This window comes from Zeugodacus cucurbitae, chromosome 4, assembly GCF_028554725.1.
Source record: "Zeugodacus cucurbitae isolate PBARC_wt_2022May chromosome 4, idZeuCucr1.2, whole genome shotgun sequence".
In the NCBI taxonomy this organism is placed as follows: Eukaryota; Metazoa; Arthropoda; class Insecta; order Diptera; family Tephritidae; genus Zeugodacus; species Zeugodacus cucurbitae.
The window spans coordinates 75229296-75241640 of NC_071669.1; the positions used below are offsets into that span (position 1 = coordinate 75229296).

General features: G+C 31.0%; 1 protein-coding gene across 1 annotated transcript in view; it reads right to left on the reverse strand.

Moving 5' to 3' along the window:
• LOC105213012 (ice-structuring glycoprotein) overlaps positions 1 to 12345 on the reverse strand; it is a gene marked incomplete at its 5' end in the record, with an annotated part of 73006 nt that overhangs the window by 6180 nt on the left and 54481 nt on the right. The window contains 6 exons of the mRNA XM_054229940.1: positions 2160 to 2213; positions 2377 to 2440; positions 3680 to 4166; positions 9555 to 9575; positions 11007 to 11048; positions 11934 to 11988. Of these exons, the coding sequence (XP_054085915.1) occupies positions 2160 to 2213; positions 2377 to 2440; positions 3680 to 4166; positions 9555 to 9575; positions 11007 to 11048; positions 11934 to 11988 (723 nt within the window). The remainder of the gene's footprint in view (positions 1 to 2159; positions 2214 to 2376; positions 2441 to 3679; positions 4167 to 9554; positions 9576 to 11006; positions 11049 to 11933; positions 11989 to 12345) is intronic.

Sequence of the window (12345 nt, forward strand, 5' to 3'; positions counted from 1 at the left end):
CAACATATGTATGTAAACACAAATACTATGTATGTTTATAACTTAAAATATATATGTATGTACATACAGAGATGCGAAAATGCTAGCAAAAATGTGTTAAAAATGTAGTTTCAAATATAGTTAGAATTGTAAGAAGTTAAAGAGCACTACAAACAAATTAAGTAAATTAAAGTTACAAAAAGAGGCATAGTTTTTCGTACATAAATTTTGGATTCCTTTGAAAGGCATTGTTGGTAAATTTAATACACGTACATGTAGTGAAATGGACTAGTAGCACTAATCATTTGGAAATAGCTTACGGTATTTTCAAAAAATAATATATACATACTAGGGTCCGGGCCACGCATTTCTGTGGATATTAGGATACCCAGATCAAATTATCTCTTGACCAAATGGCCGACCGGACAGACGGATGTTGAGCTGTGACTACGACCATTTACCTAAAATTGTGTAAACCCTAATGTCCTTCCGTGCTGTGAATATCTGTTGCAAACGTCTTATTTTTTTTTAAATTTCTTTTTTATTTTTTGCATTTGTCCGGTTTTGCCTATCTACAATACAATCTAACATTGCTAATTGTAACGTGTACGAAGTTTTATTTTAAGTTGGACCAAACAGCAGACGTGTGCAAAATTTCATTAAAATCGGTTCAATAGTTTAGGTGCCAATCCCGGACAAACAGCGTGACATGACATTTGTATATATGTATAAAGATATACCAAATGTGAACAGTGAAAATGACCGCTTCAATTAAAATAACGACATTTTATTATTATTTCAACACTTATAAAATAATCATTTAATATTAACCTCAATGAAAAAGTTTATTTCTTTAAAAGTGGTTTCTGTAGAAATTGGTGTGGGACATAGAATAAGCACCAATTAGAATCATAATAGCAGTGATTAATGCAAAATTAATGCGCCTTAAGAAATGTTAATGCGTATTGAAATTTTATAGTGACAGATGGCAAATTTGGTGCATTTAGACAGCTGATTGGGAAATCTGCCTATTTATTAATAAAAGTTAACAAATGTATAAGCACATTTTCGTCCCTGGCTGTCGTTGTTGTAGTTGAAACTGGTATTTTCACTAGCGCCATATAACGAAAAGTGCCATATAGCGAAAACCACCATGCGCTAAATACGGATTAAATTGGTCCATTCGTTTGCCTGATCCTCATATACCTCAAAATACGGTTTTATGCTTTTCTGGTCGATTATAATTGATTAACAATTTTACATAACAACGAAAGTTGAATTCCTATACATTAATTTGTATTAAAAGAAATGCGACACCCGGAAATATTTCTGCATAACATATTACTTTTGATTCTTACAAAATGCGATATTATTAATATTCGCCTGCAAAACGAAATTAATAATTCCCTACTTGTTTATAACTTATTTAATTGTTTTTAATTTTGTTGTTTTTGAAATCGATGTAATTGACTTTTTTGAGTTGTGACACTATTCAAGTAAATGACCGGTACGTATATTAGGGGTTTTGAAATAAACATTTGTTTTTTTGCTAACACATTGTAATTTGGTGACTTATGTACATCAAAAAACCAATCTACTCCAAAAAGAAAAATGTTCGTTTCAAATGAAGCAACCTTATGTATATGTGCACAAGTTTTAGGAAGGCCTTAGATGTTTTCGAAATACTAAAATAGTTGATGCTTGTTTGCTTTTTTCAACTAGTGAGATGATATTAATTTTTCTGAGAGAAACCTGCAAAGGGTATCTACGTAAAAAATACAAGTTGCTGGTATGGAAAATACAGTCGGCTGACTAGTTAACTTGTGCATCATACTAATTGTACAGTACTTGGTTTTAGTAGTTAGTTTTTGTATGTATGTATTTGTATATATATATACATATAGTAACTGAAATGTACATGATTGATAGCATCGCTTCTAAACGTACACTGTTCTGTGTGTAATTTATAGTATAAGTAAATGACTTTTGTGTACCGTTAGTAACACACTTACAAATAATAATATAAATAAATTACAAATTTGCAAATACTAAAGGATTATCGTTAGTAAATTAAAAAACTGAGTTGAGAATAAATGCAAACTAAATTTGTTAAAAGTATTGAAAGTCTTAAATGTGGGAAAAATTAATGAATGAGAAAAAATCGAGAAATCTAAAATTACATTTAATATGGCTGCTGGCTGAGCGGCTGGAACTTCTGCGACCGGTTTGGCTGCCTGTAAAATTCGTATTACGATGTCAAGTTGTTACACAGATATTTAACAATTTTCACATGTCGAATTAATTTTAAAATTACACTTGAACGGTAATTATTAGATAACTTATTAACTAATATAATAGTTTTTCTAATGGCATAATATTCTAAAATTTTTAATTTACCTGGAATCGCAGATTCGGATCAGCGGAAGCTGCAGCAGCAGCTAGGAAGGGATCGTAGTAAACTCTGTGGGAAATATATAAAAATATTACATGTAAATTAAAAAGTAGAATGACGTTATATGTAAAATTTGGCAGAATAGGTACTTAAAAGCAAAATTCTGATATTGTTATTCAAAATGATTTATCAATTTTGACCTTGAAACTTATGCAGTAGAACAATATAAATGCTTTGCAATGTATATTCAAGATTCAGACTAAATATATATAATATTTAGAGCTTATTTTCACCAACTTTTTGCTTTCTATAAATTATTGAAATAATTGATAGATGTTGACCTTCTTAAGATTTTCAGAAAGTTACCTATAGTCGACTACTAAATAGACGATGTTTTGATATGTTATATTTGATGTTTTCAAATTGTGTCAAACTCTGTGGCCTAATCGCTATGTCTGCTTAGAAATTTCTGAAGTAACTACATTGTAATATCTTACTTCTAACTCATACTATATGCGTATTAAAGGTTTATGACTTAACGGCGACTCATTAAATAAATGCAAAATGTATTAGAAAGCCATGCGTTTTACTTTCATAAGCTTGCATAAGTTTCATAAGTAGTATATTACTACTACAATTATGGATTCATGGTTATTTTTCAGTAGAACGGCAAGTCATGCAGTCCTCAATATTTTGAGTAATGTATATTTAAAAGAATATATAAATATTAAAACATTTATGAAATTAGTTATGCGTTTTTCACATTTCAATAAAGCTGCCAACTCTAGAAGTTCTAATCACTGAACGAAATAAACATTGCAACTTATTGCATAAATATGTTTGTACATACTTTAACCCTTAGAAGTTACTAATGCTTAATATGCCTACTGTATTCTTCAATATCTATGGATATGTGCATAATATACATAAATATTTATAACTCTGATATAAAGTGCATGCAATTGTATTATATACCAAATCAGACATAATAGTTTTGGGATACTTTGATGCGGTGAATGTATGAATATATGTTTCCAACATGATTTTTGCATACATTTCGAGATAAAACCATTTTCATAACTACATTAAACTATATGTATACTCGTATATAACTTACTGAGCCATTAAGATGTTAATAGCTGTAACTATGCTATTTATACAATAACGTGGAAAGTGTAACATTAAGCAACGAAAAATTATAATGAATCGATCAAATCGTAAAATACGGTTATTTTCATAAATGTACAAATATGAGTAATAAAATAAAAGAATACAAAAGTGTGAAAAAATACCATTACTGATACTTACGGTGTGAATCCGTGTAAAGCGGTGCCAGCCGCACTGGCTGCGGCTGCTGCATTTGCCGCGGCGGCTATGGATGCAGCAGCTGCAGCGGATGGCGATGGAGTAGCTGCGCCTGTGGCGCCTAAACGTGCGGCATAGGCAGCAGCTGCGGCGTTAGCTACCTGAGGCGTGTTGGCTGCAACGGCGGCTGCTGAATGGGCTATTGAGTGCAGTTGTTGTTGAGCGGCACTGGACTGAATCGCAGCAACGGCGTGAGCTTGGTTAGCGGCGCCTGCTGATTGCACCTGCAATGCCTGTTGCAATCCTAATTGGTGGTGTGCGGTTTGTTGTGCATGATGCGGATGATGGTGTGCCTGGTGATGGTGGTGTTGTTGCTGCTGTGCGGCTACAGCAACTGCGGCTAAGGTGGGGTTGAATGGTCCACCTACAACTCCCATATGTCCGCGATGGATTGCGACGCCACGCATGGCGGCAGCGGCTGCTACAGTGGCTATTGGATTGACGATGCCGACAGCGATTGATTAATTTCGGCAAAGTGAATGGCAATCCGTAGCGTGTTTCGTTTTAGTTTAGTTTGTTGTTGAATGTCCCGTGTTGGAGACAGGGATCAAATAACAATTAAATGCAACAATCAAACATTGTGTTAATAATCGTTTTTATCGTAACATTTATACATATATAGGTCAGTTTGTTATAAAAGACAATTTGTTGAGGATGTTGATTGAATGATACACAACACATAGAGTTTTGTTCATCATTAAAGCGGTAGACATTGTATTATACGGATTTTGCAAAAAAATGTTGTTTGTTTGTTTCGTGTGCGATTTACAAAAGAAGAAAAATGAAAAGAAAATAAAATAAATTTCTTATATTTCAACACGTATTCAAAATTTCTTATTTCAGAAAGAATTAGTTTTAAGATTATGTGAAGTGAAATTATTTATAAAAAAATCTCTAGCTAAATATATAGCTTTTATATAACATGTTCACACATTCATATGTATATATTTATACAACAATTATATATCAGTATATAATATCCGGCTTCTGACCCTAGGATACTGAGTGGTCAAATTTGCAATTGTGAAAACTTTCTACCAACATTTGCTTCACTTCGTAATTTGTTTGGTATGTACTGCACTATATATTATATGATTAAATTATACAATGAAATTTTAATAATTTCTCAGATCATCAAATTATTAATATCAATGAACTTGAGTGCATGTTTTCTAGAAATTATTTTAAATCTACTAAATCTTAAGGTTGTGCATTTCAGGTTTTTACAAATGAACTCAATATTTGGTAATAATTTATGCTATGGGTTAAATACTCAGTTTTATTACTACAATGTGATCATTTCCATTCAAAAAGATATTTAATTTTAGATGAGAGGAGTTACAAATTAGTGAGACTATTGTCCGTTTTATTCTGATATCTCCATTGGTGCTTAATATCTATATTATAAAGTGAGAAACTCAGATGGAATTTAAAATTGAGTTATATAGGTGGTAGATGTAGGCGCCCATTTTCATACTGAAACATCAGGAAATATTTTCAAAACTATTATACGACAAATTGACGACACTTTTTTCTACATTTACTGGTTAAAATTGATTCCCCATTTGTCAATACACACTCCACTAGCGGGAGGAGAAGGTTGGAAAAGCCGAAGTGTAAGTTCCCATCAAAAATAATATTTGTCTGTATTACATTCATTATAAATTTAGTCATGAAATACTGCATAAGTATGTACACATCTCCAAATTTTATTTGGAAGTTTTATTTAAAAAAAATTAACTTTTAATTTATAACCGTAAATTTACAGCGATGATGTATGTATGTATGTAATTGGCGTAGGAACCGCTTAGGCGATTATAGCCGAATCGATAATAGCGGACGATGATGAGCTGACTAAATTATGGAACATATGGAAACATTAAATTATGTAGTACATTCCTCGTATTTGTTACCAAAAATATATTACAACTTGTTTAGATAAACATACATATACGTATAGCATGCACAAATGGCCTTTTTACGAGATATACAATAACTCCGTATGCACATCAATTAATATCAAATCATTTACACGTTCATTTGATCAGGTGTAGCTATGCAAATGACACTAACGGGGACAAAAGCTGAAAGTATCGTTGTCGGATTGAACCCAAACACACACCATATTTTGTCAACCACTTCAACTTATGGGGAGTGATTGAGCCCTTTTAAATATATTTACACTTATTTGGGTGGAAAATTGCTGCCCATTATCATTCTAGCCCAATCATGAATGTATAATTCTAGTATTTTGGTACATTAAATAATCTAGAAAGACACATACAAATATATATACATAAATACAGTCTTTTAAGCAGTGAAATTTATCGCTTTGACTGTGTTTCTATTTTGCTTATGGGTATATTGCACTAAAAAAATTAAATTAAAACACGCAGTCTACCAAGTTCAGAAAAAGTGGTTCTAGTATGTTTTCCCAGGAGTCCTTCAATCTATTGAAAATATTGGGATGACAAAAATATCGGTCGAGCTTATCATTTAAATTTTGCTAAAATGCTTAATAAGATTTAAGTCAGAGGTTTGGGCAGACCATAGTAGGATCGTTGTCGATTTTGGATCGAAACATTCTTTCTAACCCAACTTGTATGTTTGGGCTCATTATCCTGCTGGTATATAAAATATCTGTCCGTCCAAGTCCGTTTATTGTGCTGCGGGCCCTAAATTTGTACTCAGCATCACTCCGTAGGACTCTCCCTTCATTGTGGTGTGGTGGATACTGTATATGTATGTTAAGTTAAGGGGTTAGGTAGGTTTCAGAGGTTACAATTTTTTTAAATATATACAATAATATATTTCACTAAAACAATTTAGCTTATCAAAGATACATATTTAAACAGTATTTTGTGAAAGTTTTATTTGGAAATTCTGAAACACCTCCTCACCCATGACGTGCCAAAAAAATGTCATATCTCATGATTGGTTCATTTTAAATCAATAAATCACGATAGTGCATGGATGAATCTAATTAATGGATGAAGGAAAAATTCAAATATTGAAATTGGAATTTTGACATAATTTTAACCAAAAAATTCACTTTTTTTGGTAAAATTTTGGCCATATATTGGCTCGAAAAAAAAAAAAGTTGAGCTTTGAGAAAAACGAGTTTAAAGTTTTATATTTATACTGACGGGTAGAACTTCCAAGGTGTATAGCACTAAGAATATTTCTCGGATTTAATTGATATTTTTGTATAATATTTTAAACATGTTAGTGGTACTCATTTAACGACGCAAACCAACATCGCAAAATTGCAATATCTTAAAAAGCTGTTAATTTTTACTTGCATTTTATTTTACGACAATCTTGCAAATATGTGAGACCATTTTCAGTGAATATTGCCAAAGAGCGCATTACGAAAATACGAAACACAAACAATAAACAATATTTTCATCGTCTACGTAACTTAAAAGTGCCATTTATGCCCCCAAATAACTCACAGCACACGATTTCTATTTACGCCAACTTTGTAGAAAAAATATCTACAAACAATATAATGAAGTTTAGTATGAAGAAGACTAATTACTAGTGAAAACAAACGGAGCAAGAAGCCAAGAGCCATAACAGCTAATATAAACCATTTATCGTTGATATATATGCAATTTTCGGTTATACATAAATAACACAAATAACTTAAGATATGTATGCTAAATCGCAAAACGTGGATCTTGTTTCATCCACTTTTTCGAGTAAGAACTTTAATATAAATTAGTTGAAATCTTGATATAGGTGTAACTTTTAAACACTAAAGTATGTGCTACCTATGCAAAGTAAATAATTAATGATTCAAAAACAAATAAACAAAAATTTATGACAAACATTATTAAAATTTCCAAACATCTAATTTCAAAAAACGATGTGATGACTAACGATCGCAAAGAGTGTCCTATATATAGGACATGTACATTATTTCAAATACTTATGTATATCATTAATAAGAGGGTATGGTGTTTCATTTGAATTCTGCTTTTAAGTACCGAAGTCAAACTTCACAATCACCAAAAAAACCATGTGTCATAAAAACCTTCTTCTTGATGTAGATTGTTGAGCTGCGAGTTCAAAAGGTAACAGTCCAGGGTTTAGAGATGTTGCTGCTGTCGCCACTCCAGGCGGGAAGGGTACTGTCGGAGACGCTCCAATTGGTACACCGGTAAATGGCCAAGTGACTGGCAAACAGTATCCTTTTAACACAATAATTAAATTTCGATTTTGTGTTGCGAATTTTAGATCATTGTCGGATTAAATTATCAATATATATAATTTATATATGTAAATTTCAAAACTATTAAACTTGTGTCTATAACTTTAAGGGGCTAATTCTCATCTAGAGAAAATGTTTTTTTTTATTTAATGACAGAATTACGTGAAACATGAAATGAACAAAATGAGTGACAAATCTACTAAACCTACTACTTTTAATCATAAAACCATGAAAGAATTTATTTGTGTATAAAATAACAAGAGAAACAATTTATTAATAACAACTCACTTATTAGTTTTCACAGTACTTGCTTCTTTAAATAGCTAACAATGTAACAATGTTGAAATATTATAAGCAAGATCTGTTTTTTAAACGTTTGAGACTGATAGCGTATTAGTTATAGCTATTGCGATGAATGCATATAAGACCTACTTGGGCCGTTGTAATATTTCAAGTTGAGTTGCTTCTCAAATCTTTAGATACTCGTGTTTTTCTCATTGCTTTTCATTCAAACGCAATACATACATACAATACAACAACTTAATAATCTTTCCTATAAGCCAACTCATTTGTAAAGGAACCTCTCGCACAAGAGTATTACAGTTATAAGAAATATTACATTGTGTTTATAATTACAATACTGTCATTCCATGTGCTTTTAATTTGGAAACATGTGCAATGCCAGGAATGGCAACAGTTGGAATATCGGATATCTGTCTGTCCTTCCGTGCAAGATAAATTTAATAAAAATTAAGTTATCCAGCTCCATCTGATTCGTTTACTTTGCAATAAATAAATTAAGCAGCACTGAAGATATCGCTACAAAACTTAGTACAAATAGCTAAATGTAATTATAGCATCAAAAAACCGTCAAAATTTAACTATAACTTTTCAAGGCTCCAGTTATAGATCATGAGGACCTTAGAGCTCGAGTCCAATTTTTTACCGAAAATATATAAATATTCTAAGGTAATTCAAAGATTATGTTTTTCTTATAATAGTGTGTCTATGTGCCAAAAATGGTCATAAAAGTGTCAATAGTTCCCATAACCCTTACCCCTTATCCCTTCCTTACTCCTTACTTGCTATAATAATTATAATTAACCTTACGAAAACAAAGCAAAATTAAAAGTTGTTAGTTTCCTTTTTTCAAGACCGTTGAGCGGCTTGAGGACCTCTTAACTGTGATAGTTTAAGAACTGTTGTTAAAAAATAGCAAGTCATTCAAATAGCAAATTAATCAACAATTTTAAACTTGTTTACGGATATCGGACGTTTAGACGTGTGGTTTTCAATGACACAATACTTTTTCGAAGTTGGTCTTTTGACAAGCTGTTTGTTGATTTATACTCAGTTAGGTTTGCCATTTCATAATGAACAGACTTACTCCGGAACAATGTTTGTTGTTGACATACGGCTCCAATTGCTGCAAAATTGGTCGAAAATTGCTAAATTCTTGGCCATATTATTATATTATATATGCGTTATTTCTTTGTGAAAATCACATGTCTAAAAAACACCCAGCAGATATCTGCACATACCATTTGAATTCGAATATAATATGGAATTGATACAACTAATATAAGGATTGAGTTTGCTTACCTTCTGGCCATTGAACACACACTATCGAAGGGAAATTCCGTTTATATTTTATAATTGATGTTGTTGATCGTAGTTTGGTTAGAAGTGAGTTGATGATTACAGCGAATATGGAAAAATATAAAAGGAAAGAAAAAAGACAATATTTAGTTGAAGTGTTTATAACAACCAAGCTACAACTTCAGCTTATATGAAAATGTCTAAAATAATATTTCGTTTATATAATCTAGAACATTCTCTATTTAGATACCTATGTATATAAATGCAAACATATTGTCATGAACGAGCATATGAGCATATCACAAACTACTAATATTTTTCCACTGAGTAAACAAATCATTTGCAAACTTTTACATGAAAGTAATTTGTAGGTTGTAACATGCGATAAGGAAGATGCAAGCACTGTAACGTTACCGCAATATGTGCAACTGGACCTTCACATGAAATTCGATTTCAAATATATGATGTAAAAATAATTTTACGGCATGCTATACCAAGTAAGTTTTTGTTTTGTTTCAGTTGCAACATATGGCATATACATTCATACATATTCTTCATGTAACATATAAGACGTAGAGGAAATTAAAATAGGGAATATAAAAGCGCAGAAAGTGTTTTATTGAGTTCTATAAGATTTTAAAAACATTAAACTATACCCATTATGTTATACATTGGTTGAATCATGCGACTGATAAACGTTCTGAAGTTCTCATTTTGTAAGCAGTTATTTATTTTAAAAACCTATTGAGATAAGTTTCGTTATCATTATTAAATTATCTAAATAAATATTAATCGTTTTTAAAAATTAAGAGTACAAGTAGATAAATACGATACTACGGAATTCTGGATAGTTTTGAATGATATCCTTTCAAAATATCTAAATACAAGTGTTTACTTTGGATTACAAATAGTTGATAATGTATTTAATATTTGTTCGCCAACTAATGAGAATTTACCACATGAAAATAGTTTGTTGAGAAGGTCAAGTTAGTTGTGCATTTGTTACAGTTTCCATGCGAAGTTGCATACTAAACTTTAAGCATTCCGTAATGAATAAGGGATATAACTGTTCCGTTTATTTAATACATTAATTTCAATATTACTCTACATCTGTGTCTTAATAATGAATCAACATTTCCTTAAACGACATTGAAATAAACCGTTTCAAACAAATTAATAACATTTTATTTGAACATGCTTCTTTTGTCAGTTTTATATCATACTAAATGGAAGAACTCTAAGGCAAGAAAACTTTACTAGAAGTGCAGACATATGTACCATACATGCATATGATTATTGTTGAAAATAAATTAGTTGTTTATACAAAACTAAATACAAACATTTTTATATTTTTATTTTTCTATGGTTTTTGCTTGTTATAGTGTTATTTACATTTTTTTTTAAGTAAAAGACAAGTGTTAGGTATTCAAGAAAACTCATAAAAATTCTGCTCACCTAGAGCTGGAGCCGGTACGGCACCGTCTTTTGTCAGTACAACTGCGTATGATTCAAAAACAAGAATATTTAATATAAATTCATTGCAGCATAAAAATGTAGGGTGTAAGTTAGTAAACAAGCGAAAACGTAAATTATCTTAAGACCCTTTTAAACTATATATATGTATATTTAACAATTCTTTAACTGAAGTATGCCTAAATTGTAATGAGCTTTATCGATAAATTAATAATTTACAAAAATAAAACATTAAAGAACAATAACGCAGAGCTTAAGAAATACTACCGAACTTTACGAACCATTGATGAATGTAACATTCACATAGTGCGATTTTACTTAATATTTTAACACATGAACTAATAAGCGGATGCGAGAAAGAGCATTACTGCATTAAACCTCTGGGATACACTATAGACTCAAATATTTTTATACTACTTTCTTTGATTTAGAAAAATAATTCTTACTATGTCTAATCTAAAAACGCTATTATCTCGCATTTAGTAAATAGGATATTTAATCAGACAAAATGAAACGAAATCTAGCGTTTTCGAAGATGTACTATATTTATTCAAACCAACTAACGGAATTATGTGCAGGTAGAAGTGTAAAATGTAGTCAGTTTCAAGAAATATCAATTTTTATATTCTAATTTATTGTGTCACATACAAGTCCTGTAGTCCTGAACTGGTTCAACCGCTTAGCAAAAACAACTTTACTACATCTAAGAGAAAAATCTTTAATTAATTAATTATATAGTAAAGGTTTTTTGACTGTAAAATGTGAGATTTGTTCCCCATTAATAATTTAAATCCTATACCAGGGCTCAATCTTAAGGCGCTCTACATTTTATTGTATACGTATTTCGATAACGGCGTGTTCATTTTTGATAACTGAAAATCAAGATTTTATTTCCTTCATCAAACTTACCATTTGGAACAGCAGTTACTTTTTTGGTTTGTACTCGAGCTGTAGCGTTATTCACCTTATTTGTTGAAGTTGGATGTGTAAGCGGACGATTTCCAAAAACGTTTAAATAAATTGAAATTAAAGAATTGTAGACAAAGTATTAGATTTAAACATATCAATTTATATCAGAAATAAAGGTTAAACATATACATATCTTATTTAATCTAGTGTTATTTTTATTTTTCATTAAGGCTACCTTAAATATAAATTTGCTTACTTTGAGGAACGCATCAATATTCAACAAAGTATACATCGCCCAGTTGGTGGCGTCCGATTTTCAATGATGTTTGCACTCAATAGCAATATTCCTGGTCATAGCTGAAATTTTGTATTATTCCTTTTTTTCAAATGTATACGTTTATAGCGACAGCTG